Below are 27531 nucleotides of genomic sequence, written 5' to 3'. Positions count from 1 at the left end.
TCCTCTACATGTTTTATCTAGAGAAATAAATTGATCATTTTGTTGTTGTATTTGTTAATTTATTGTATTTTATAATAACATATTTCATAATACTATTTTGACATTATAATCATATAAATTTTTGTGAATGTTTTATTGTCTAAGAATGTAGAACACATTTTACTCTAAAAATAAATAAGATTGCAAAATAAAATAACTATAAATTACTTTAGAGATTTAAAACTCTACTAGTATGAGTTTTAAATCATCTTAAAATAAACACTGATTCAAATAAACACAAGTAAACACTGATTCAAATAAAAATCATCTTAAAATAAGCAACTTCTTAATAAAAAAAATAGAGAAGAAAATCTCCACATTGTTGAAGATAAGCAACTTAGAATTGTCATCTTTGGCAAATAAACAAATAATCTACGTATAGTAGAATACTAAAGGGATTAAGATTTTCTTCTTTTTTACTACTATATGACGAGAAAAAGGTCTCTGTATTTTTAACTTATAGCCATGTTAAATAAACAGTAGAGGGTTTCTTCTTTCCTTCATATTATCCTTCTTACTTCAGCGGTTCCCTTTTTATTCAAAAAGTCAAACTTAAAACAGTCAAAGCTGGTCAAGGGGAGTTTTTATTTTTATTTTTATTTACATATGGTTGTTATTAGTTGATCTAATTCTTTAATTTTTTAAAAAAAAAGAAAAAGAAAAGAAGAAGTGTAACTTTATTAAAATCTAAGCTCCAAATCAAATAATAGAATTCATAAGTTTGATGTGCATGTAAGTATATATATACATGAGTGGCTCTGCAGTTTTGAGCTTCAGGGCCAGTAAAATAAAATTTCAGGTTAATAGCTACGACTGGTATCCAAGAACTACCGAGATCTCTCAAACGCCTTAATTCTAGAGACGGTTAGTTTTAGGATTAAGTGATATATGAACAAGTTGAGCTAGATGTAGCCTTTTGACATCCATTTTAATCCAAATAGAGACAAAAAAAAATAGAGTTTAAATAATTTTTTGAAATATAGTTTTTTAGATTTGATGCACCGAATCAAACAAAACAAAGACACTGCATTTATTAATACAATATGTAGAAATAGCCCGATAGCGAGTTAATATAATATAATATAGTAAGTTCTTAGTTAAATTCACTTCTTAAATCTATCAAAATGTCTTAAACTTACAAATATTATGAGAGTGTATTTAAATATAAAATATAAATATTATCGTCTTTGTATTAGTTTAAAATTTTAAAGTAGTCGGTAAGTGAACAGAAACTTATCTATTATTAAGTAGATATCTCTCACAAAGTATATATCTGAATAGAGATACATAGCTCCAAAATGGTTCATGTAGAAATGAACCTTACGATCTCTTCCTATTAAACATCTTGAATATCAAACCTACTTACTATGATAATATTTCAGGGGCCTTCAGGGCCATGCCTATTCAAGATCTCGAAGCCTAATTTGATTAAAAGAAGAAGAAGAAGAACTGTGGGCATGCAGTACCCATGAACAAAAACTAATCATCTGTGTCTCATTGTTACCTGATGCCATGGTATCTTGGAGGTAAAAAGAAGTTATTAGGAGGAGCACCATGAGAGCCAAGGTATAGGAGACAGGCTTCATCTTCATCTTCAGAGAGAGAGAGAGAGAGAGAGAGAGAGAGAGAGAGAGAGAGAGAGAGAGAGAGAGAGAGAGAGCAGTGATGGTGGTGTGAGTGAAAATGCTGAGTTATGGAAGCATATTTATAGCAAAAACCTGACATTATTTATTATATAATTACATTTAGACCCCTCCTGGATGGTCAGATTTTCGAAGACTTCCTGAACTATTAAAACTATTTTACTATCATAAATAAAAAATACAAAAGAAAATTTCTCTCTCTCTCTTTCTATCTAAAATAAAAGGCATAAATATGTTGTTTATATGACTTACATATAATAAATAATAATAATAAATGAATTAAAATATAGGAGAAAAAGAAAATAATGGGAGCAAGTAATATTTATAGTGAATATATATATATATATATATATACACAAGGATGGGTTGGCAGTGTGGGATTGTTTCTTTTGGGGCAGTGAGCTTCTGGGGTGGCATTAAATATTAATAAGAGGTTTGGTGGTGAGCCAACACTTGGAGTCAGGTTTCACGTGTGACCACAACTCGGATTGGTTTATTTTGATTACAAGGACTGGACACAAAAGCGACCTTCCATTGGAGGGTTTCCTTGCTGGTCTCAGGTCTCTCAACTAGTTGGTCCTTTTAAAAACTAGCTGGTCTTTTCTTTTATCATATTGTCATATATATATATATATATATATATATATATCAAGGTATGTTTGATGTTATTATTTTCATTAGATAATTGTTTAAAGTTGTTTAGATAAATTCCAATATAGCATTTGAACAATTAGACATTTTGTCTGCAAACATGTAGCTTAAGTTAGTAGGGATGGAAACATTTTAAGAGTCAAAGATTGAAGACAAAGAAAAGTATGGCACATATGCTTAGGTAATTGGGTAGCAACCACTTGCTTTAAAGCCAAAGCAAGGGGCAGAGGAGGCTCACATAGGAATTTTCTAGTACACTTCACATGCCACATTTTCTATCTCTCTGCCATTTAATCCAGGTAAATGGGTTCAAATTTAACTGCACTGCAAGATACTATAGATAATATTTTGGCCTCTTCTTTGATATCTCATTGCTGCCTTGGTAGTTGTTACTACTCTCCCACCCTTTTGTTTTTGTTTTTAACATAGATATAGTTTACTATTATGTAATTATCCTTAAAATTATTTTACATCCTTATATTTTAAAAATATATCAAATCAACCATTGTACTTATGATTAAGGTAAGACCGTTAATTTTTCTATTAAATTTAACTAAGTACTATGGCTATTTTGGTCATAATACTTAATTAAGTTTGATAGAAAAATTAACAGTTTCACTTTAATTATAAGTTTAGCTGACTGGTTTGAGACTTTTTGAATATATGGAGGTACAATTAGTTTGAGATTTTTTTAAGTGCGTAGAGTTAAAGTAATTTTGAGCATAAGTATAAAGTGGTAAAATATATTTAACTTTTTATTTATGTTGATAGATTCAGTGCGAGTCAATCTACTTAGATCAATCTAAATTATTGTCAAATGTGAGTTAGTAAATTGATTGCCCGTATATAATCATGATTATACCTAAAATCAAATAACTATTATTGTACCGTTTTGAATCTTAGTCTTATTCGGTGTTAATCTATTCAAAGTCGATATCGATGTATTATCAAATTTTATATTTTACTTGTGATTTACACACTCTTATTTAGATGTTCGTAATTTAACCATTATATTTTTTTATTAAATCACATAAAATCCTATATTCAATGTGTTTTTCGAAAAAATAAAATATAAATTACAGTGGTTGCTTAAGATATATATCTTTGGTATATGTAGTGGCTGAATTAAAATAAATATAAATAAAAATAAGTGAAAAGTGAAATTAGAAAATCTCTAGCATCATGTGTTCCTAATCTTTTCAACTCTAGAAGTATCAATGTTTAAAAAAGTAATTCTACATTTGAAGGAAGCCATCTAATATACAATCCATAGCTTAATTTGATAACTAGAGACATCTAATCTAACAGTGATAAAAATTAAGAGTTGTTAAGATCTATCAATACTATCTAAGGTTAGATAGGTAATTTTAAATTTATCATCTAATAAAACCTAATCGTTTCTCCAACTATAGAAGATAGAAATGTATTTTTAGAATATCTATTAACGACATCTAAGGAGTAGTAATTTTCTAAAAATTTAGTAGGATATTTGTATGCTATAGGAGACAAAGCTATACTGGAATTAAGTCTTTATTTTTTTAATAAAAATATCAAGTGGCGATAATATATTTTATTTTTATAAGCCTCTAGGGATCGTTGTATTTATTTTAGAGAAAAAAATAGATAAACATTGCTAGATAAGAGGGGCAAAACGTCACCAAAAAATAAGTAAGATTATCTATATAAAAATGAGCAATAATTTAAAAAGTCTAAGTATAATAAACCCTTAAAATTAAAACCTAATTAACTCTCCGGGTGGAACTTAACAACAAGTCTTTCTTTGTTCCATGATTTTAGAGTTTTGGTGTCTAATAGTAATTAAGATCTTTGCTTTAGAGATAACTATATAATATATAATCTACATCCATATAGAATGTAGTTCAAAAGAAGCTTAATATTATCATATTTATATTACAAAGTTTTGGTACTTTTATGGGCTCATTTAGACCTCAATTGGCTAGGTATATATGAGTAACAATTCACATTTTAGGCCCAACATGCTTTGCTTTGGGCTTCATATTTTATCTTTTGGAATTTAATTTCGTAAATTAACAACCAGATGGCAAAGGAAATTTGTAACTTCATATGTATTTATAAATTTTATCATGACATAAACATGCTATAAATTTGAAGTATATCACATTTATTATCCCTTCATATATCAAATCTTTTTGTCTCAATTAACATATTATATATTATATAACTTAGAAAAGAGCACAAATTAATATACAAGCTTTTCTATCATTGTGCAAATAGAATGAGTTAACCACAATCAAAACTAAGCAAACAAGCCATAATAAAAAAAAAAAACAATCTACATAGCAAATCCTGTAATGTATTATAGAATATTGTATATAAGGGTTTTAATCTCATATTGAAAAATGAGAGAAAAAGTGAAAGGAGTTTATATACACATTTCAGCATTCACTTAACAACTTTTAATATTTTGGGTTGATTTAGATTCTAAGGCTTGTGGTCAAACTATATTGGGCACTTGAATTACGAGTCATTTATCACTCTAGCAAATAGTTATTAAAAGAATTCTTCTTGAACAGTCAAGGCAATGCTTTAGGTCCGAGCATATGAGATTAGTGTGTAAGCTCGGTTACATTTAATGGAACAAAGGTCTTGGTTTAGGACAATAATATGTGAGATTAATGCACAAGCTCGAACGACATAAATAAGGTATTAGATTGGGCTTGAGAGGGAGTAGAATTGATATTGGGTTCAAAGAGACTAAAAGAGTTTATATAGATATTTTGTTGAGTTTAGTTGTAACATTTGTGTCAAATTTTATTTCACATAGACTTCCTCTATCTCTCGATAAATAAATAGATTATGGTCTATTCATATTTCAAAAAGAAATGGATAAATTATTCCTAGTTTCATCGTTGATCCTACTCAACAGCACAATCTACACATAAGAAATAGGACTACGAGGAGAGTTACAAAAATATAAACTCCTCCTACGGTTGAGAGGGAGCAGAATTGATATTGGGTTCAATAGGAGTAAAAGAGTATATAGATATTTTATTGAGTTGAATTAGTAAGATTTGTGTCAAATTTTAATCTCCCCATCAATAAATAGATTATGGTTGCTAATTATACTATTCATATTCCAAAAAGAAATGGATAGATTATCCTTAGTTTCATCGTTGATCCTTCTCAACAGCACAATCTACACATAAGAAATAGAACTACGAGGAGGGTCACAAAAATATAGAATCCTCCCACAACCTTAATTAATATTCTTAACAAGTTAATTAGTCTTGACTAGGTTCATAATAAAAATTAAGTATAAAAAACATGCTCATGAAGTAAGTAGGAAATTTAATACATGAATGTTGTTATTATTTTCCTTTGTTCAAGGGGAAAGCTCATAGACAAAGAACTTTATTAGTTTCATATAAATTATCAACATAATTTTGTAGGACACTAAGGCAAAGCTGCAACAAAGATTATTGAATGATGGAAGAAGTGAAAATGATACTGCTACTTAAACAACTCTTTGTTGTCACATACTATGACACGAATTCAACTTTATTTCTTTTTTTCTTATCATTTTTGGTTGATGAAGACATAAATACAACTTTTAATTAGTTGTATTCCCCATCACCCACCTACAGATGGTAACATGAATGTCTTATTCTAAGTAGGAAATGAACCAGAGACAGCTTGCAATTCTGGATAGTTGTTTAAAGAATCATATTAAGTTCTAGAATGTGGTGTTTTCTAAGTCATAGCTCTTAAAGACTATAGATATAGAGTAGGTGTTTTCTAAATAGTAGTAGTAGAACTATCTTCCTCAGGTAAAGGTTTGAGGGACCCTACTATTGTTTAACTTTATATAATAAAATAATAACTTTAGACTAATTTGCATGGTGGATTTGCACTCAGATTATATATATATATATATATATATATATATATATATATATATATATATATATATATATTGCGAGAACTTATTCCCTTTAATATACAAAAAATATCGGAAAGAGAAATACTAAAACCCCATTTGGTATGTTTGATAAGATGGATATATCCTGATACTCTTTGCCAAACAAGAATACAGAAATATGATAAGAAAGTGCGATATATTTCACTTATCGAGATATCTTTATCTTGACTTTTAGCTAGGATAAGGAAATTAGAATACGTACCTATTTATCATTTTCAATTATCAAATTGCTCCTCCTAAAAGTCGAATTCTAATACAATATAATAGATTGAAATGTATTTATAGTGTATGATCATTTGTGATGTTATTTGTAATGGTATCTAATGTAGTTCGAACTCGATCAAATCACTTTATAGAGGATATTGTTTTTTGATTTGAGCGTTCGAACACTTGATGGGTTGTTTAAACAGCTTTATGTTGTTGTAGACTGAGAGCACTATTTTTCGATGCGTTTGAACAACATTCGAACACCCAAAATAGAAAGCAACCTTCTTTGATGTAGTTGAACGCTCGACACCAATCTCATTTTAATTAGTAGTTTGAAGGTTTGTTTAAGTTAGGGCTAAGCTCTAAATATGTGAAGAGCAGCCTAGTCTAAGGTATAAAGAATATTGCATATGCCTCTTCCTCTATCTCTCAACTCTCTCGATCATCATCCCTCTCATGCTCTTACGCTAAGGCTAAGCCACCAAGCTGATGCCACTTCCTTCCTCCGTGATTGCCATAACCCTAGACCCATAGTGCTAACTCACTTCCCCCTCATCTTCCTATCTAAATTTCAAATCTACCCCCATGCTATCATCACTATCCATGCACTCACCATCACTAACATATTCACCAAACTACTCAGAATCATCACAAATATCACATAAGATCGGTCCATATCAATATTTATATTGTGTAAATTGAAGTGAATTAAGTAAAATGATTTATTTTCCAAAAATTCTAAAAAAAATTCGTAATATGATAATATAATTGTTATAAAAATTAAATTATAATTTATATTTAAATCTATTTCTTATCTTTCTCTCTCTCACAAAAAAAAAAATCTATTTACATCAAAGTAGGAAAAAGACAACAAAATCAATTTGATCATTTTTATTTTTTTTTTATCTCAACAATTGAAACCAAGCCCTATTTTATCCCATAATTTTATTCCAGCGTTTATTCGTATTTTTTACAACCAAATACTTAATTAAAATTAGAATAAAGTTTTTCTTTATCCTAAGATATAATTATTATTTTATTTCAATTTTAATTCTTCTTTTATCTTGCAATCAAACGGACTATAAGTAGTAAGTATACACGGATGTATGTAAGCTTCGAATCTAAGCATTTGCATGGGACGTTATCTTTAAGAAAAAGAAAATTAGAATTGGGAAGAGATGTTTGGTGTATGGATAGCTTTTGTTACAAGTTTATCTATCCACGACCACTATCCCAACTACTTAGAGATAAGTAATTGGATTATTTTATTGAGCATTGACGTGCTTCAGTATATAGAAATTAATGATCAAGATATATATATATATATATATATATTGCTCTGGCATTTCCTGCCAATTGCACCGACGCTATAACATCTGCATACTAAGGACATAACACCAATTTCATTTTAATCTACAACTATTTTATTTTATTTTTAATATTTTGACTAACTGTCAGAAGAGAGAGAGACAGAAAAACTATAGCTGTTTGGCTCTTTATATATGTAGAAAAATTATATCTACACATATAAAGTTTGGAATATAACAATTCCCAAGACCCAAGCAAATATAATTTCGGCCCATCTGAACCCAAACCCAAACCCAAACCCAAACACACCGAGTTCCATCACGCGACCACCGACCACTCTCTATTTATTCTCACACCCGCTTCTCTACTTCTTCTCCTACAACTTCCTCGGCGATGGATCGGCGGTCAATCCTGTTCGTCGCCCTCCTCTCGCTCGCCGCCTCCCACGCCCTCTCCCAGTCCCCCGCTTCTTCGCCAACTACCACCCCGGCCGCCTCCCCGACTACTACCCCAGCTCCCGCCACCGCCCCCGTGGCTGCGCCGCCCACGAAGCCGGCCAAGACTCCGGCACCGGCGCCTGCTTCCAAGTCTGCCTCTCCGGCGCCGACGCCGGCTCCTCCCGTCCCGGCCCCGGCAGCGCCGCCAGTCGAGCCTCCCGCCGCATCCCCGCCTAAGACGGCGGACGTGCCGGCTCCCGCTCCGAGCAAGAAGAAGAAGCCGCCCCCGCCGCCGCCAAAGAAGAAGAAGAAGAAGAAGGGTGCCAAGGCGCCGGCTCCGGCTCCGGTGGCTCTGGGACCCAGCCCGCCAGCGCCGCCGTCGGAGCCGCCGTTCGTGTCCGCCGAGGCTCCCGGACCAATCGCCGCCGCCGATGTGACGACGGTAAGAGCTTCTTCTTTTTGCTCTTTACCATTTTCCGTTTTCTAACTCGTAGTCGTAGTCGTAGTCGTAGCCTTCTCTGTTGCTATGATACGCCGGAACTTGGGATCCTACGGCCTGCATTGTCTCGCGTTACCGGTTACCGTCACCGTGCGCCAGATTCGGAAGCCTTTTGGCGCGTAATCTTTAGATCTAAACGAGTTGGGTTAGACTATCCGAGCGCAGGATAGCTCTCCCATCGTTAACCTGCGCCGGATTCCAACCCGATTCGCCGCGAGAAAATCCTATCCGTTGGAATCGCATTCGAACCGGCGTTTCGTGCAAGTTAGTAAAATTACCCCTTACCGACTAGCCTACGCCGTGGTCGGAATTTAATATTACAAAAGTCACCGTCCAGGGCTGCCTTGAAACTTATTCTTAAGAAAATTAATCACGCTGCTGCAGATCTAATCACATGCTTATATATATATATATATATTATGTGATTAATAATTAATGATGTTGTGATGCAGAATGGTGCAGAGAAGTTGAGGGCGACGGTGGGAAGTCTCATCTCCACATGCACGCTATTGCTAGGCATCGCCATACTCGCCTAGATCCAAATATTATATTTGTTTTCTCTAATTTAAAGAGTAATGTTTTGAGGAAGGGGAGATGGATCAAGCTGTTGTGACTACACATTCACTTGCATTATTTTGTTTTTATTTTTATGTTTTTTTTAAATAAAATTTTTGGAATCTCTGTCTCTTGTGGTTAACTGTTGACGTGCTTTGCTACCCTGATACCTCTACCAACCACAGTATTATTATTGGCTTTTTTAAGCATAAATTTCCTTTCTCCAAATTGAAGGTCTCCTCTTGGACAAGCGATGGAGAAGCAACTTCAAGTTTTCAAATAAGTATAAGGTCTTCTGTCAGAGTAATCTTGGTCCTTTATGTGCATCTAGAAGGAAATTTCAGAGGAACCCAGTAGGAGATGCAAGCTGCTGCATTAATGTTAATAAAGTTTACACAATAATTTGATTGGGAGAAATCCCAAGATATTAAACTTAAAAGCGAAAAAGTAGCAGGCACAACAAGCAGCCTAAAAGAACCAATAGTTTAAAATATTTCATGAAAGGAAAATTGTCAACGTAAAAAAGACCAGACAAACACACCCAACTGTTATGACTAAATGTTTGAAAAAGAAAAAATCATTCACAAGAAGTCGTCGTTAGAAACTAAATTCGTTTTGTAGCGTAATGTGAGGTGTTCAAACTATAGACAAGATATGACATACGGCAATAATCTGAAGAGTCCAGTTGCCATCAGCTCCAATGCTTCAAACGAGGAAACCAACAGTAAACCGTGTCATGCTGTGAAATAGTTAGAACACGGGGAGGGGAAAGAGATCTGAATTCTGAAGATATAGATGGAGCAAGAAAAAATTGAGGTAAAGTTCTCGCAATGTTTCATTGAGATCAAAACCAAACACAAAGCACTCAATCCTAGAAATATTATTGAACACCCACAGATTCTCAAATGGTGAACCACAAGAGACGATATAGTAGATTCATGTCATCACCTCTCCAGTATAAAGTTCAGTTTTGTAACAACCAAAATAAGTATTAGACAATTTCATCTGTAAGAGTAATTAACAGGTTATAAAAGCCATAATAAATGATTTTTTACAGATCATGGATCAGACTGAACAGAACGGGTTATGCATGTATTGAGCACTCCAAGGTAACCCTATTGAGTAATGGTTTTTCAAGCAGAAAAATATTTCTGACTAAGGACAATTACAATCTCCCTACTACATTACCTCCAACATATCAACAAGCAAGCCCATCTTGAGGTCCAAACTGCTATCGTCGATGATTAAAAGCCAATAGTTAATTTTCCAGCAGTCAAGAATCTATGCTAGCATGTTTTCATTATCTTACACATGAAACTGCCATAAATGCACAGATATGCTTAAGCTGTCGCAGAGTGTTTAATACATATGACAGACAATAATAAGACATCATTTCATTAACATGCAAGTACTATTAATCATCTGCGTCGGAACTGTCATAACCATAACAACTAGTTTCAGCAAAATGTCCTAAGAAGCACCTAGACATGCCATGCAAACTTGAAATTTATCATTTTATGAATTTGATGGTATTATATCATATAACAAACTAGGTTTATAAAGGAAATAATGAAGAAAATTATACAACAATTGAACACGATTGGTTTGCTTAAGAAGAGTAATTAAATTGAGGAAATAAGCTATTTTATTTTAGGACTAATTGCATCACGCAACTACTGAATATCAAGTACTTATATCATTTTTCTTTCTATAGTAATGCTTACACTTGACTATCAGAAATACAATAATATTTGAGATATCAAATAATTGTGAAAAGGGATCACAGGACTGGAAGTGATGCCTCCAAACAACAGCAAAGAATCCTACTTAATTGTCTTTGCCAGATGCTGCATAGAGTTTCAATATACTAGCATTTTAATAGAACTTTTTTATTATCTCAATACCATTTACAATTTTACATTTATAAATCAGACAAACTTAAAGCATAGCGGATCAACTCATGGAGAACACTTGCAAGCCAATGAAGTGGAATAGTACTATATATAGCTAACCTGCACTATGGAGTTGGTGCATGCATATGCACACAAGATGACCCATGAATAACATTTCCACAGACAATTTGTCTTCCACGAGTTGATCCAATTGTATCTATACTTTGTCTTCCAAGTGTAAGTGGTGAGGCGAAGGATGTGATGGGTGTGACCTTGCTTTTGCAGCTTCTTGTTCTCTTCAAAATACTCACCAACAGTGCTATTGACTATGCAAATGCTCTTTCTTGAAGAACTTATAAACTGATCCTCCCCAATCTTTCCAATAATTTGTGCTGTACATCCTCAGATATTCCAGGATTAATCTCAGGAAGGCTAGATATGAATGACACTGCTTCTTCTTTTCTTCCACATTTACAATAGCCATCTACAATTGAATTGTAAGTATTTTCATTTGGTCTGCACCCGTGCTTGATCATGTAGCAGACTAGATCAACAGCTTCCACAAACATCAAATTAGATATATAACTTGCAACAAAGGTATTATAGGTTACAATATCAGGTGTGAGTCCTGAAGCCTGCAGTTCAGAGAATATCCTTGAAGCATCTTTCATACGCCCCTGTCTTCCATAGGCATAAATCACAGTGTTATAAGAATAAAGATCTGGTCGTCCACCCCCTGATTTAATTTCCCTGAGGATCTTTTCGCACCTATCAAAATCCCCCATCCGACTATACATGTTGATCAAGCTATTGTATGTTGTCAAGCTGGGTGCAAAACCACTCTCTTTCATGAAGATAAGGATCTCCTCCACTTTTGCAACCATCCTTCTCCTTCCATAGATAGAGATCATGGCATTCAAGGTTGTTACATCAAGAGAGCAACCTCTCTTCCTCAGCTCCAAGAAAGCTCTTTCTGTTGCCACTAGAAGATCGCTTTTGCTATTGACTAGCACCAAGGTCTTCACTAGCATGTTGTGTGGTTCGATGAACCCTGCATATATCTCTTCTGACAAAGCATTCATTTTATCTAGTTTCTTTGCATTGGCATAAGCATGCAACAATGAGCAGTAAGTAAGCTCATTAGGCCTACAATTACCATCCTTCATCTCCGAGAGTATCTTCTCCGCTTGCTCCCAAAGCCCCCCACGAGCCAGTGCAGCCAAAACAGCATTGTAAGTAGAAAGATCTGGACCGATGCCAGCAGTGAGCATTCTCTTGTATATTTCCATAGCTTGGTCGAAAGAACCACATCGGCTATAAGCACTAATCAAGGTATTATATGTGTCTCTTTCAGGTACAAATCCAGCTTTCTTCATCTCCTTGAAAATCCCTGACACCTCGGTATCCAATCCATTTTGACCTAACACAGCTAACAGCGTATTCCATGTAACGACATCCGGCACAAAGCCACGAGCCTTTATCTCCTCAAAGACTGCCATCATCTCTGGAAACTTCCCACGATTCCCATGCATCTTTATCAATGCGTTGAAGGTACACAGATTTGGATTGCATCCACTTCTCAGCATTTCATCATACACCTTCAATGCCGATTCATCCTTACCCGCCTTCTCAAAACCTGACAACAAAGTAGTGTAAGTGAAAACATCAGGCCTTATCCCCTTTGCCTCCATCTGCTTCTTGAGCTCCACTGCTTCATCCAAAATCCCATCTTTCGCATAAGAAGAGATCAACGAATTGTATGTCACGATGCTTGGAACAAACCCATCCACTTCCATCTCGTGGAGAACATCTAGCGCCTCCTTATGCCTCCTAGACTTCCCATACACATCGAGCAGCGCATTGAACGTAACCTTATCAGGTGCAAATCCCATCTCCTTCATTTCCCTAAAGATCTCGTGAGCCTCCTCGTAGAACGATCCCCGGCGGCAGCAGCTAATGAGAGTGTTATACGTATACCGGTCGGGCGAAATGCCGTCCCTCTTCATCGCATCGACGAGCGCCAACACCTTCTTCCACGGTACAAAGAGCTTCCCGTAAACATTGAGAACCACGTTGTAAGTTATAATCGTCGGCTTGCAGCCCTCCTCCTCCATTCGACGGAACACTGAAACGGCGTCCCTGTACTTGCCATTTCTGGCATAGGCAGTGATGAGTGAGGTGTAAGTGTAGACATCTGCTTCGCAGCCCTGGTCACGTAGGGAATCGAGCAATTCGGCGGCGGTGGAAACCCGGCCCTGTCGACCGAGGATGCTGATGACGGCGGGAACGACGGGGCCTCCGCCGGAGGAGAATAGCCTGGCGTCGCCGTGGGCGCAACGGGCCCAGGCGAAGACGGCGAGGGCGGCGTCAGGCTTCTTGTGGAAGGCGAGGCCTTCGATGACAGCGAGGAGGTCGGCGAGAGTGTTCTGGTCGAATCGGGAGAAGGGCCGGAGGATCTCGTCGAGATTGGGGGGATTAGAGGGGGAGTGGAGGAGGGAGTAGAGGATGTGGTGGCCGCGGAGAGAGGCGCGGGGGTGGACAAACCACGGCTTGCCGCGATTGGGGTCGTGGGATTTGCCGAGGCGGGGTTTGCGAGAAGTGGGAGAAGGGGAAGTGGAGGTTTTGAGAGGGAGGAGGTGGTCGTGGAGGAGAGGAGGGAGAGGAGACGGGGTGGGATTAGGGACGAGGTCTTGGAAGAGGGGTTTGCTCGGGGATGGAGTCGGGACGCGGAGAGGGAGGGAGAGGGCGGGGTTCGCCGCCATGGGGAAATGAAAAGAAAAGAGGAAGAAGAGCGTGGGAAAGCTTCTTCGAAGCGGATTGGGTTTTTGAGGTTTAACAATGGTTGAGGAGAGGAGCGAGCAGTGGATATTTGTTTACGAGGGTTGATATTTACTAGGGTGGGAGGTGTCGTCCTGGCTCGATTGGCCTGCCAGTTCAAATCCAATTTTAGGGTTTAGGTCTGAGACATCCTCAATCCTGGTCTAATGTCTTAGCCACCTTGTGTTTTTAGTTTTTTACTTACAATTTAAGAACTCGAAGGCTGCAAGAAGTAGCCAAATCATTCCTCAATCTATAAGTAGATTGGACAATTGAGCGACTAATTAACTCAGAGTGTACTCAGTACAAATTTAAAATGTTAGATCATGATTATTTTTTAGTGGATAATAATCGACCAAGAGCATAGATTGCCATCTTTCAAGAACTAGATGCAAGCCAATTGCAAGTACATCCTTCTTGAAAAATTCTTGTTTCACATGGTGAGCTAGATCACTTCCCATGCTAATCAAGATCAAGAGCGATGGGAAAACAGATATAAGGCAATGCATCTATATGATTCTATACGTTAACATTTACTAACTATTCTAAATGCTTAAGATGATAAAGAATGATGTGAAGTTATTCGATGAGTACCTGTTGTATATTTAAACAACATATAGGCTTTGGTAACAGAGAACAGTAATTTTTATATTATATATTCTAACATTGACACATCTTACAAAAGTTGAAATCCAGAAATAATTTAGAAGTCCAACTTAAGACTAGTTCACCAGAGATTTAGCATCTTAAACACTAATCCCCAATCAACTCATGTTTATCATGGCTGTTCAAAATATTCAGTTAGAAGCCATCAGCTAACATCTCTGTCATATCAGTTATTTTGTTTGCATTAATATAGAACTAGCTTGCTCACAAGACAGTAGGTCAGTTTCCTGCAGAAAAATAATGTAACACAGAAAATTGCGACTCGCGCAACTGCACAGAATTATGGTAGTAGCCTCTTTAACCGTAGTGCGTATATTAGAACAGTGTACTGCAGTTAATCTAATAAAAGTTGATTCAGTGAAGTAAAAGATACAACGGCGGAACATTTGATAATCCCACCATTAGTTGTGTAATTCATGCAACATCTTAACTTATTGACTATATTCACACTGTTTCTACTTTCTGATTCAAGATAACAGTTCATTGATTTCTTAGGAACGAACTACTTTTTAAAACTGACTTGCTTGAGGCAACGCAATTTCTGAATTCCACTGTAAGAGCCGACTAGAGACGTGTCAACTGGACGATTGGGATTCTTCAGCATACTTTGCAGAAATAGGCACTGCTTTTTCATCTTTTAAGGCCTTATTAAATTCAATACCCTGGAACCTGACTTTGGAATTGAGATACTGACAACCAAAAGCACTGCCGAAGCCCCAACCAAGCCCCATCCCAACACCACAACCTCCCCCTTCAGATGAATTATTAAAGCAAATTATTAGATGATCACAAGTATGAAAGAAAGGAAATTAGCAGTACAGGTGATGAATACCTATGCCTAGACCAAATGTATTTAGAGGCATCCCTGCAACAGAACATAACCAGCAAGAAATGAATAAGCAATTGACTCATAAATTACATAATTTGGAACAATATTGAACAGGATTTAATGAAAAACGGTACAACATCTGATAGCTACATCAACAAAGAGAATTCATGACTGCTTCAACTGGAATTAACTACACATTTAAGTATCATAAAAGGGAGTAAAAACCAAGAAGTTATTTATAATGGTTTTCAAATAGCATTATTGAGATATATGGTAATAAAGTAACAAACTATAGTAGCAATACTCTTTACCAATTCCTGGTAATATACGTAATTAAGCAAAGCAAGCAATCTACATTCATTCATTCTTTCTTTTTTTTTGCATGTCTTTATGTATATTATTTTCCCCATGTATAAAAAGAGAACGTCTATAACAGAGATTATTATTAGGGTTACTATCAACCAGTGAGAATGTTATTCCAGACTACTTACAATCAGATTGCATGTCCACCAAGTAAATTTGATTGTGAGCAAGTTCTGCTATTGAGAAACAATCACACAGTGTTATCTTCTCACACTTGTGAATAAACAGGATTTGATGGTTTATTCAAATTTTAAGTTAACATTAAGAAGAAATCCTACTTAAACTATTGCATTATATTTCCAGGAAATTTAAAGAAGAACAGCTTCAAATTGTTGCATACTTAAATTCTGCCAATATGACCTCTAACATTGTTGTACTCCTTCGAACATCTTGCAGATGGCTGTAAGCAGTTCTTAAGAACTTTAGCCAGAAGAAATTATAGAAATTTCTTTAATTTGTCCAAAACAACAAGGTGTAACAGTACATCACCACAATAATGAAACATGGTTTCAGCTGATTTTGTTTTACATCATCTAACCAGGCAACAATGTTGCAAAAGAAGTCAACCACAAGTAAGATTTAGTGCCATAAGAGTTGATCTATAACTCTCAAAGAAAAGTACGGAACCCAGAGTTCTTTCTTAAGTATCATGGTAGTGGATTTGAGACGAACTACGTAAACGGAATGTGGTCTGTGGTTATTGATCATTGTAGCATTCGGACAAGAAATAGATGGACTAAGAGACAGATCAAAATGTATTTATCTTGGTATCCAAGAACTCATTAAGCTCAGGAAAAGAAAGAAAGTCTAAACCCAAGGATGTTATCTTGGAGTAGTTTCAAGAAGGATATGGTGTAAAACATTGCACATTTTCATTCATGTCAGCCAGTCAAGAGCATAAAGCAAAATACAAGATTCTACACTACTTTACCTATTCTGAGTCCATCAAAGAGAACATATTATATTAAAGTTATCATTTATTTGTTACTTTTCTAGTGAAGAAGTATCACAGTTAGCTTTGCCAAAAAATGTAGAACTCAGTGTACAAATTAATTCAGTACTCTCCAACAAATTACCTATTCAGAAATAAGTCAATAAATAATAAACCTATAGCCCTAGACCCTCATTACAAAGGACAAAGCAAATGAGAACTCTACCTTGAGCATCCTGCAGGGTGGTAAGTTCAATGCAATAGTAACAAGTAAGAATTGGTGCCTAAAGGCATGCATAATTGTTAATTTGAGGAACCAAAGCCTTAGGATGAATTATTCAGTCATTTCAACTTGGAGGAAATTCCAGAGCTAACAGATGAATAAACTTCCACTCGTTAAAGCAATTTGCAACTATGTGCCCTTTGAAATCCAAAGTTCTTAAAAGTTTAAGTAGCTTACGCTAATTTACGGTATAAAACTACATCTTAGTTTTTCTTGTTAGCTGGCAACCCGTTGACACAAGTAATTGGTGTTTTGTGAGCTCTGGCAAAGAAGAGGCAGGAAATCAGAAATGAGGTATCATATGTGAGTTATATTTCTTCATTAAGCCAAAAACAGTTAAAGATGCTTTAAGAGATGAGTTAATGTTTTTTTTTTCCCATGGAATTATAAATAGAAACTTCTTATATTGGCTTCTTCACTTGATAACTTGTCTTAGGTTCCAAATTCCTCCTAGATGCCTCCATCACTTCTAGGAATGCAACAACTTGCCTTTTTATTATACTGCATGATTTACTTTATAGGGTTAAATACATTTTACCCTATAAAAAATTGTATCGGATAATAAAATAATTTTATGTATAAGTATAGGGAGGTAAAATACATTTAACCTTACTTTATAATTAATTTGCCACAGGAATAACCTAAGATTATCGATATATACAGAGGAAACAACGTCTGGAAATCTGATTATTTACACAAATTTCCTTACTAAAGAAATAAGTTCTGAAGCATAAAAGTTATTTCTGGTCATGCGTAGCAACTGAAAAGAGAAGACCAATAATGAGCTTCAGATTAGGATATAAAATGATGCTAGAGCAATCAAAATGATTGCGTTCTTTTAGGATAATTATATTTAGGCCCCGTGAACTATTGCTCATTTTCACATAGGCCCCTTTAGAGATGGTAAACCTTTGAAATGCCTCTTCAGTTAGTTATCCATTAGATTTTAATTAAAAAATAACATGTAAATGTCACGTAATTATTTTTTGGCTCTATAAAGACCATTTGCTTTTATTTTAGAGGGAAGAAAGAGATGAAAATTGAGAGTAAGGTTACCATTTGATGTTTTCTGTTAACACTGTCGGAGATGTGAGAGATTTTCTGTAGTTCCAAAGGTCAGCATGTGCCTAAAAAAATGAGAGGGTGCATGTACAAATAGATAATAGTTAAGGAGGTCTTAGTATAATTATCCATTTTCCTTTTTTTTTGGTCAAAGTTTATATTCTTTTATTTTCCTTTTCACTTTTCTTCCAAGCAGTTGTGCTGCAATGTCCATGACAGTTCAGAATCAAGAAGAGAAAGCTAGACAAAAAAGGGAATATAAAAAAAACGAATCAACTGACTGTTAATTATGCAGTAATCTATCATTTAGTTTATGAAGTGTAAATTCCCCATACCATCAATCTAACAAAAAAACCAAAAATGCAATCTTGTGCTTTCTTTTTCATCAATAGCCTCTTGCTATCTATCGTGTTGGAAGAATTAAATAAATACGATGAGGGGAAAAGCTATCCCTGTAGTGAACAAACCATCTATATTCATCAGAATTAAGCCTAACAGCCCGATCGGTTTATTCTATAATTCACCATGCTTACTTTTGTTTTCACACAAGTGCATATCATCCAATCCTATTTCTAACTCCTTGATCATAAACCAGAGTTAGCTACCCACAAACATCTCAGTGCAGAATGTTTACCTATGGCTAATATATTAAAAGGCAATAAAATGACTACCCTCGAACGACATTTTCTTTCATCGAACTGCAGAAACACCCAAATAATGATAACAATAACAACAGTAAAACTGACCTCCAAAGCCCCATCCAACTCCAAACCCGCAACCGATGCCAAAACCTGCAACAAATGGGCCAATAATTTTGGAAGATTACGTATTGCGATAAACCAAGAGGTCTGAAATGGGATACCTAGCCCGACGCCAGCGCCAGTGAAGTTCGTGAGCACCATGGTTCCAATCTTTAGGATTCACTTCCCCTGGAAACCCTTTGCAAGTTGTGTAAGATATCAAATGGCTCACAAGGCTACCAATTGAGGTAGTGAGCTCGGAGGAGAATGGAGATGGAAGATCCTGGGATGAGCTTAGAAGAGAGGGGCATAAAATGAATGAGCTTTTGACCAAACTAGCCCTCTTCCAAAACTTTTTTACCAGAATAGACTTTTCTCAAACTTATTTACTAAATAAGTCTAATTAACTGTAGCCCTAACAAAACCGTTGAACAGTTCAGTATTTTTTTCTTAGGCAAAAACGCTGATCTGTTTAGCATTTCTATCTAGTCCTAAAACGCTGAACAGATTAGCATTTTATATATATAAATCTCTTTAACTTAGTTTTTAAGCAATTTAGGAAAAAAATTATCTAGCATAAAAACGTTGATCAGTTCAGCATTTTTATTAGGGCTACAGTGAATTAGACCTTATTTGATAAATAAGTTTATGGGTAATTCATTTTGGTAAAAATAAAAATAAAAAAAGGAGGCTATTTTGGTCAAGAACTCTAAAATGAATTGGAACACGTGACCATGTGGGAGTGGGACAGTGGGAGAGAGGATTCGGATCCTTAGCCGATAAAATCCATTGGGCCCCGGGTAAGGTCCTCATAGTGAATAGAGGACACTAGACTAGGGACTAAGTTCCAATGACTCCAAATAGTGGGTCTGATATGCCTATCAGTGACTGTCACTGAACCCAGATTTTTGGCATCGAAGTCTTATCTAATTTGGACTTAGATTTGTTTATCCATTAAGATCCTGACAAGTTCATGATGGTAGAAATTTGTGTACTAAAAAAATTTTAATGCAACTTTTTTAAAAATTAATTTTATAACTGACTGCAATACTATATACAACTATACAAGAGATGACACAAGAGCTTAATCTCACAATTACGAAAAATTATGTGTAGCTAAGAATTTATTTGATTAAATGAACTACAAATAATTTTTCATTAATGAGATTTATTACCCTACAAGCACGGATTAAAAAATCCTTTATCCTAATTAATTTTAACGACGTCGTGTTAATGTGCCATAGGAATGCAAATTTTGTCACGTCTCACGAGTGGAAAATAGAAGCTTCCTTCCTACCAGTCAAAAGAGTTGAACAATAATAAGAAGAAGCTACCTCTCCGTCCTAAAACGGATTCATATCATTATCAACTCCCTAGTGCTACTCTAAGCCCCCGAGAAATTAAAATCAATCCGACTCATTTCATCTCAACCAATACAATTCTTATGCGTAACGTTCTATGGGTGTCACAACCTGATCACAACTTTCTTATACTAAATGGACGGTGATGACAACCAGTTAAGACAAAAGTTCGTCGTCCCTATGGACCCCATCCTTTATCTAATTAATCATCATCCTCGCTGTATCACCGAAGTCCTATCCCGCGATGCACACCTACATGTATCGCGTGTCTATTTAGTTATTATCTCACGCCATTCCAAACACACCGCTCTTCTCTTCCACGCCATAAACTCACCGATCTCCGAAAGAGAAAAACTCCGTCGTCTCCATGAGTTGGTGGTGGGCCGGCGCCATCGGCGCCGCCAAGAAGAAGCTCGACGAGGACTCTGGCGCCGCCGGCGCGGGCTCCTCCGCCGTAAAGTTCGAGAGCGTGGCCCTCGTCATCGGCGCCACGGGAATCGTGGGCACGAGTCTCGTCGACATTCTCCCCCTCTCCGACACCCCCGGCGGCCCTTGGAAGCTCTACGCCGTCTCCCGCCGCCCTCGCCCTTCCTGGTCTTCTCCACTCTCCGATTCCCCCTCCGTCGAGCACGTCATGTGCGACGTCTCCGACCCTGACGACGCCGCCGCCAAGCTCTCCCCCCTCACCGACGTTACCCACCTCTTCTACGTCGCGTGGTCCGACCGTCGCACCGAGGCTGAGAACATCGCCGCCAACTCCGCCATGCTCGGCAACGTCCTCGCCGCCGTCGTCCCCTCCGCCCCCAATCTCCAGCACATCTGCCTCCAAACCGGTCGCAAGCACTACCTCGGCCCTTTTGAATCGCTCGGTGTCGTTAAAGCCCACGAGCCACCCTTCCACGAAGACCTCCCCCGCCTCGACACCCCCAATTTCTACTACCATCTCGAAGACATCCTCTTCGACGCCGTCGCGAAGCGCGACGGCGCCGTTTCCTGGTCGGTCCACCGCCCCTCCGTAATCTTCGGATTCTCCCCCAAAAGCGCCATGAATCTGGTCGGCACGCTCTGCGTCTATGCCGCGATCTGCAAGAAGGAGGGCGAGAAATTGCGGTGGCCTGGCGGTCGGGTCGCTTGGGAGGGGTTCAGCGATGCGTCGGATGCCGACCTTATCGCCGAGCATCAGATCTGGGCTGCGGTTGATCCGTATGCGAAGAATGAGGCATTCAATTGTAGCAATGGAGATTTGTACAAGTGGAAGCATCTGTGGCCGATACTGGCGGAGCAGTTCGGGGTGGAGTGGGTTGGTTACGAGGGCGAGGCGGGGCGATTTAAGCTCGAGGAGGCGATGAAGGGGAAGGAGGAGGTGTGGGAGGAGATGGTGAAGGAGTACGAGCTCGTTCCGGTCAGGCTGGACGAGGTCGGGAACTGGTGGTACGCGGATATCGTGTTCAACGTGGAGGGGGAGCATCTGGATATTATGAACAAGAGCAAGGAGCACGGATTTTTGGGGTTCCGTAACACGGTAAATTCTTTCAGCTCTTGGATTGATAAGATGAAGGCTTACAAGATTGTCCCTTGATTTCGCATTTCATGTGTACTGCTTTTCATTTCCATCGTTGCTTGGTATGCTTGTCATTGTTGTCTAGTCATGAGAGGCATTTGTCATATGAGATAAATGTGCTCGGTATAAATGATTGAATGGAATAATGATGTGAAGTCATCGCAGGATGTGCTTCTGTTGATATGTTGATTTGAGGGCTTTATAGAAATTTATTTTGTAGAACAATTCATTATGGTGGTGATAATTTCAGTTTTCTAGCTTCTACCCTTGCGAACTTTACATTGACAACGTACAAGTATTGGTATGACCATGGATCATGCCTGCGCTCATGTTGGTTGATATGGATTAACTTGTGAACATACCATTCTGCCAATAAGGATTGATATTTAAGTTCATCCAAAATTCGGAGCAACTTTAACTTCAAATTGAGAAAAAGTTAATATCTCTAATTTGGTTACCCCTGAAAAATTAAGCATCTGAAGATATTAGATTTAAAAAATGAAGTTTATGACTGTTGGAAGCTAAATTGTGTAGGTTACCCTTTAGCCAAGGCAAGTAAATAGTAACTATAGATTGAGTTCTGTGAAGCACATTTGTTATGAGATCTTCTACTGTCCATTCAACATATTATATCATGAGGTTGATTAGCCTTGCCTTTGCTCTTGTCATCTCCCCCTCATTGTCTTCTTCTTATCAATCTTCGACTTTGAGAAAGTCATATTGGTCGGAGTGATTCTTGTGTCAATCTATTTGAGGTAATGTATGGCCTTCTTGCGTCCATAAGTGATCCCTTTGTACTTTAGGTTTGATGAGTTACATGAATAAGAAACTCTGTTATAATTTATATTGTAAATAACCTGATGAAAGATGGAACTTAGTAAGAGGCCAGAAAATTGAGAACCATTGGATCTTATCTCCAAGAGTTTTGAAGAATGAAGATTGATTATGGTCTTACTGTTATGGCAAAAGGATGAATTTAGATAATTTCTGATTGGTTTCAAGCTACCATGAAGATTGAGATATCGACAAATTAGTGAATTACAGTTTTTGCTTTCCAATTTTATTCAGGATAGTAGGACAGAAGCTAAAGGAATAGATTGCTCTGTTGGTTTGTGCCACACTGAATCCTCTATATGTAGTCATGCTGAAGGGGCTTTACACAAGAGTGCATTGCATATGCCACAGGGAGAGCCTTTTTTTTTCTTGTTGAGAAAAGTGGGAACTTAAATGAATAGAAGTAATGCCACAGGGAGGACCATGTTGACAATTAACGTATGACTTTGTGCCATGAAAAGTTAACTCTTGGTTAAAATGACTGGGAAATCACTCAGCCATGGATAGAAGTGCATAAACGTGGCACTTATTTAGGTTTCTGTATGAATGACCTTATTAGTAGGCATGGCTGGATCATGTCAAGTCATGCTGATGATGTGCTGATGATGTGCTACATGCTATAGTTTGTCGCCACATTAGTATATCCATACTGTGGCATGCCGCCTGTTCCAAATAACCAGCATGCCTTGTTCAGCACTCAGCAGCATGTGCCATGCTAGGTTGGTGTTCTTGCTGTTTGTGGGTTATGCAAAGAGTTTTCATGGGTCATGTCCTAGAAATAATTGAATGAGTATAAGTTTACAGTTTTCCTCTGCATGTATTGTGACATTGATTAATGAGCTTTATTAATATTGTTTCTATGAGTGAATGGATTCATGATAGTGCTGATTTAAATGCTCTACCTGGTTGAACTTTGTTGAGCTTCTCAATAATGCCCATTTCAAGTATGTGTTCCTTCAAACTTGAAAAGATATGTCCAATGGCTATTTCAAGTCACTTACATTGAGAAACTGCACGGTAAAAAATGAGGTTCACAAACCCCTAAATTAGTGGAGTAAGCTAGCTCTATCTGAAAATAGTGATTCAAATTTCGAAGTGCTATTCCGCTCCAATCTTCAAGCAGTGGAAATTGTCACAGCAGGCCAGCATCTGTATATGAGATGATTCATGAATTTTCTTTTTTCTTATCACTTTAAAAAAATGCATGTTTCCCTCATTTTTTAGCACTTGAGATCCCTCTGTCTTTTGTATTTTCCTCCTTTTGTGGTCTTAGAAGAAATATGTATGGGCATATGGTGCATATACTGTATATCTTCACTTTAATTGCACAGTTCTTAGGAATGCAAATAGAGAAAACCATTCTTGTAATCAGGATACTAGTTTCTTCAAAGCCTGGAGTTCTTATTGATTTGCTGTCTGATATTTCTTGTTTTAAGCTCCATTTTAAATATTAGTGCAAGTACCAATTCTACTATCTGACATATTCCTCTCCTTGTTTTCTTATTCTTCCTTGCATAAGTTATCTAATGGAAGTATGATGTTCTACCCTGTGACTAAAATTCTTGGTTTACATGTTTAGGGTGGAAATAGCTCTTGCTTCTCTCAAAAGATTTGCGTTTTTTTATAATTTCTAAATCAGTTATTATCATTCACATTCGTTTTGCAGCTGGTTTTTCTTAATTCTTCTAACTTACAGCCAGTCTCTTGAATAAAATTAAGAACATGAAGTATGACTAGGAAATGAGAGTCCATTTCTGTGGTACAAGTGCTACACACAAGCCTGATCACCTGATTGATTCTCTAAAAGAATATGTAGGATGTCTCACTTTTAAAATGCATTTTTCTTCTTTGAATTTTGTTTTCCTTTCTGTCATATATGTTTCAAAGATTTTTTATCCAAATGTGCAGTGCAGTGTATCTAGCACAAGAACCAAAACTATAACACAATATCTATTTTTTTTTTCCTAGTTGTATACTGTCAGGGCAGTGAGTAGTGTTACTCACTCATTGAAGCTCAAAATCAATTTGGTATGTCTCATCATGCTATGCATGAGGTGTGGCTGTTATTGGCAATACTATTACATGGATGTTGGTCTGATGGCATTAGGTAGGAACAGGCTAAGTAATATCATGCCAAATTCTAGCACTGGCATGCTAAACCTAGAAGCCGATCATGTTGAGTTTCTTATAGTTATAATAGCTCATTCTTTGTCACTCAAAAGTTGAAACCCTTTTGAGTAAATTTATTTTCTCATCTTTTGTAGTAAATTTGAGATATCTTTATTCTGCATTGCATATTAGTGCATCTGAGGCTGACCTGCGATTCTTTATTCTGCATTGTCGCAACAATAATGACAATAAACTAGCTATATTATAATCCTATAATGCATATGCAAGTACCGAGTAGACTACTAGAAGGATTCTGGTTTTCTAGTTGCTTCTTATTTTGCTTGATTATATCCATATTCTTCCTTATGAATACTGATTCAGGATTGATCTGTAGATCATGCAATGTTATGGAATTGATGCTAGATTGTAGTCTCTTCTCTGACGTCTTGATAGAAGAGTGTCATTTTGAAAGTAGATGACCATTCTTTTTTTGACTGACTAGCTCAATTTTAAACGCTAAACTTAGATATCACACGGGTCTATTTTATTGTAGCCTTAAGTAAAATACTTAATTGTTAAATATTTTATTTATCTAAAATTAAAATATCTGATGTTTTATTAGGTAAATCTAAAAGACTTGATACGGAATATTATTTTAATAAAAACGCTAATGAGATTAGTATTTTACTTAAAAAAATATAAAAAGCTAACGTTTATCGGCATTTTAGATGTTATCTGTTTTAGTAAATAAATTTAAAAATAAATCTAATTTAAACAACTCGGAATAGAATGGTATAAAACCTCTCACATTTATTTTTCCTTGTGGAACAAGAGTAGAATATAATAACACCTTTTCTAATATAAGCTTTTTTTTTATAATGATATAGCAAGCAAATAATTATTGATCTCAATATACTGAAATATAAATAAGTCTTATTCCACTATCGCATGCTCTGTTTCAACTCATTTAGTCTCAAGTTAATTGTTGTGATGATTTATGCTATTTATCAATTTGCCACGATCACTGGGCAATGGCAAATCAATTGTTGGTTGAGAGGTTAAAAGAGCCAGTAGAACATGCTGCAGATACTTAAAGTTAAACTAATTTAGGCTACTTATTAGAACTCCATCTGCTGGAGCTGCTGCAATTCTACTAACAAAGAACTAGAGAAAGAATAATGTGCTTCTTTTGTGTGGAGAAATTAGAGAGAACGATGTGATGTTATAGGCAAATACTTTTATCCAACGGCTGTAATAGTAGATGACAAAGAGTTCTATATATGAAATCGGTACAGTTAATAACATATCGTAATACCCTGTCAAAGGACTAATTAGACATTATAAGCTAATCTCTCATTAGAAGTAATGCTAAGCTACTTCCCATTATTTAGGTATACAAATTGTGAGTTAAGATTCCCTTTTATAAGCTAATCCCTCATTTGATCTCTCTCCTAGTATGTATGTGATATATAGTAATGAGTGGATAAGCATGGAAAGGAGTTTAAAATGTAGAAATAATCAGATCCCTTTTATTTTTTAATTATTCAAGAGTAGCCGAGCCGAAACATTGAGTCAAACCAATAAATTAGTAAATAATTTTTTTTATAATAATTATTTAAAATTTAATTAGATTATTCGATGTCCTTGGTTAGTCATTCTAAAAAAAACTTTCGATGTGGCATCATCGTGACCATTGATGCTTTCTATCTCCATCTTATAACTATCACTATCAATCATTTTAGAACGATTCCATATCATCTTATTGGTAGAATATTTATATAGTGTCTGTAAGCTTAGCATTACTTCTCTTTTATGCATGGAAGAAGAGCTCTTGTTTATAATAGGAGAGACACCAGATGGGTTTACTTATTTCTATCTTCTTTTCCATGTATTACTATCAGAAGTCATTGTGTGGTAAAAGATATTTCTGGGTTGGAATCTCGGTTAATACAATTGAACATCAAACAATGAACAAATCAGTGCTTTCTTTTTTCTTAAAAAAAATATAGTTCATAGACTAAATCATTCATTTAAAGTTAAGGTTACAATGGAAGTTTGCCTAAGGATTAAAAGATTTGAGACTGCGAATCTAACAAGACTGTCAGCTATGACCTTTGTTACTCATACTAGTGCAGCAAAAAGAGGCTTTTGAGATCCATTGACGGCATTCCGAGACCAGAGACGCCATGATCCAATCAATCTTGTCCAGGTTTGGACTATATCAGTAACTCTAAATCCAAATTTTTCTACCCGAAGTCAAATTATGACTATAGAGTGAGCTTGAGCTTCTCCATGTAAAGCATTTAAACAGTGCTTCAAAAAAGTGGCTTTCCCCATGCAAATGCAAATAGATGTAGGATGCTCAGCCAATGCAATGCCAGCTTCACCCACGTTAGAGCCACGCCATGCAGCATCGGACCAGCCGACGACGTCCCCATCGCAAGGGCCGGAGCAGTCCAAAGAGATAGCAAAGTTAGCTTTTCTCCTGAGGTTGAGGATGATCTAACGAGAACAGTCCTCTCTCAGCGTGGTCAAGACGGTTAATTGCCCTAATGTTAGCGTTAACAATGGAGCGGCTTATAGGTTAGCCAGTTTAGCTTCTCAAGCTTGTAACTCTAAAGTGTGGACTGATTCATCGACAGACCTAAATATAAGTGTTTTGGAATGAATATTAAAAGTATAAAATAAAAAAGAAAAGAAAAGAGGATGATCTATCGTGCAGCTCAGAATTTAAAGCTTCTATTTCTTCCATGTTTATTGTTCTAATAGGACGCGGTCCTTCA

General features: G+C 36.4%; 4 protein-coding genes across 4 annotated transcripts; 2 read left to right on the top strand and 2 right to left on the bottom strand.

Moving 5' to 3' along the window:
* The first annotated feature begins 8096 nt into the window (after nt 1-8096).
* Nucleotides 8097-9452, top strand: LOC140774357 (uncharacterized). Its single transcript, XM_073117321.1, has 2 exons — nt 8097-8688; nt 9198-9452. The coding sequence occupies exons 1-2, from the start codon at nt 8203-8205 to the stop codon at nt 9279-9281; spliced, it is 570 nt and encodes a 189-aa protein (XP_072973422.1). The 5' UTR covers nt 8097-8202; the 3' UTR covers nt 9282-9452.
* A 1713-nt stretch (nt 9453-11165) lies between these two features.
* LOC140774104 (uncharacterized) lies at nt 11166-14027 on the bottom strand. The gene has a single exon (XM_073116961.1). The coding sequence runs from the start codon at nt 13952-13954 to the stop codon at nt 11546-11548; it is 2409 nt and encodes an 802-aa protein (XP_072973062.1). The 5' UTR covers nt 13955-14027; the 3' UTR covers nt 11166-11545.
* Nucleotides 14028-14946: 919 nt separating this feature from the next.
* Nucleotides 14947-19178, bottom strand: LOC140774861 (protein TRIGALACTOSYLDIACYLGLYCEROL 5, chloroplastic). The gene is made up of 4 exons (XM_073118014.1): nt 19006-19178; nt 18890-18934; nt 15508-15540; nt 14947-15426 (listed from the first exon to the last, which is right to left on the bottom strand). Exons 1-4 carry the CDS (start codon nt 19043-19045, stop codon nt 15251-15253), a joined length of 294 nt encoding a protein of 97 aa, XP_072974115.1. The 5' UTR covers nt 19046-19178; the 3' UTR covers nt 14947-15250.
* A 1319-nt stretch (nt 19179-20497) lies between these two features.
* Nucleotides 20498-22030, top strand: LOC140773908 (3-oxo-Delta(4,5)-steroid 5-beta-reductase). Its single transcript, XM_073116688.1, has one exon. The coding sequence runs from the start codon at nt 20612-20614 to the stop codon at nt 21821-21823; it is 1212 nt and encodes a 403-aa protein (XP_072972789.1). The 5' UTR covers nt 20498-20611; the 3' UTR covers nt 21824-22030.
* Nucleotides 22031-27531: the final 5501 nt, after the last annotated feature.

The sequence above is a fragment of the Typha angustifolia genome, chromosome 13 (assembly GCF_048772165.1).
Source record: "Typha angustifolia cultivar Huaian chromosome 13, ASM4877216v1, whole genome shotgun sequence".
NCBI classification, from domain to species: Eukaryota; Viridiplantae; Streptophyta; class Magnoliopsida; order Poales; family Typhaceae; genus Typha; species Typha angustifolia.
Note: the sequence above shows the minus strand (reverse complement) of the source record. Positions and strands in the feature narration are given on the sequence as shown.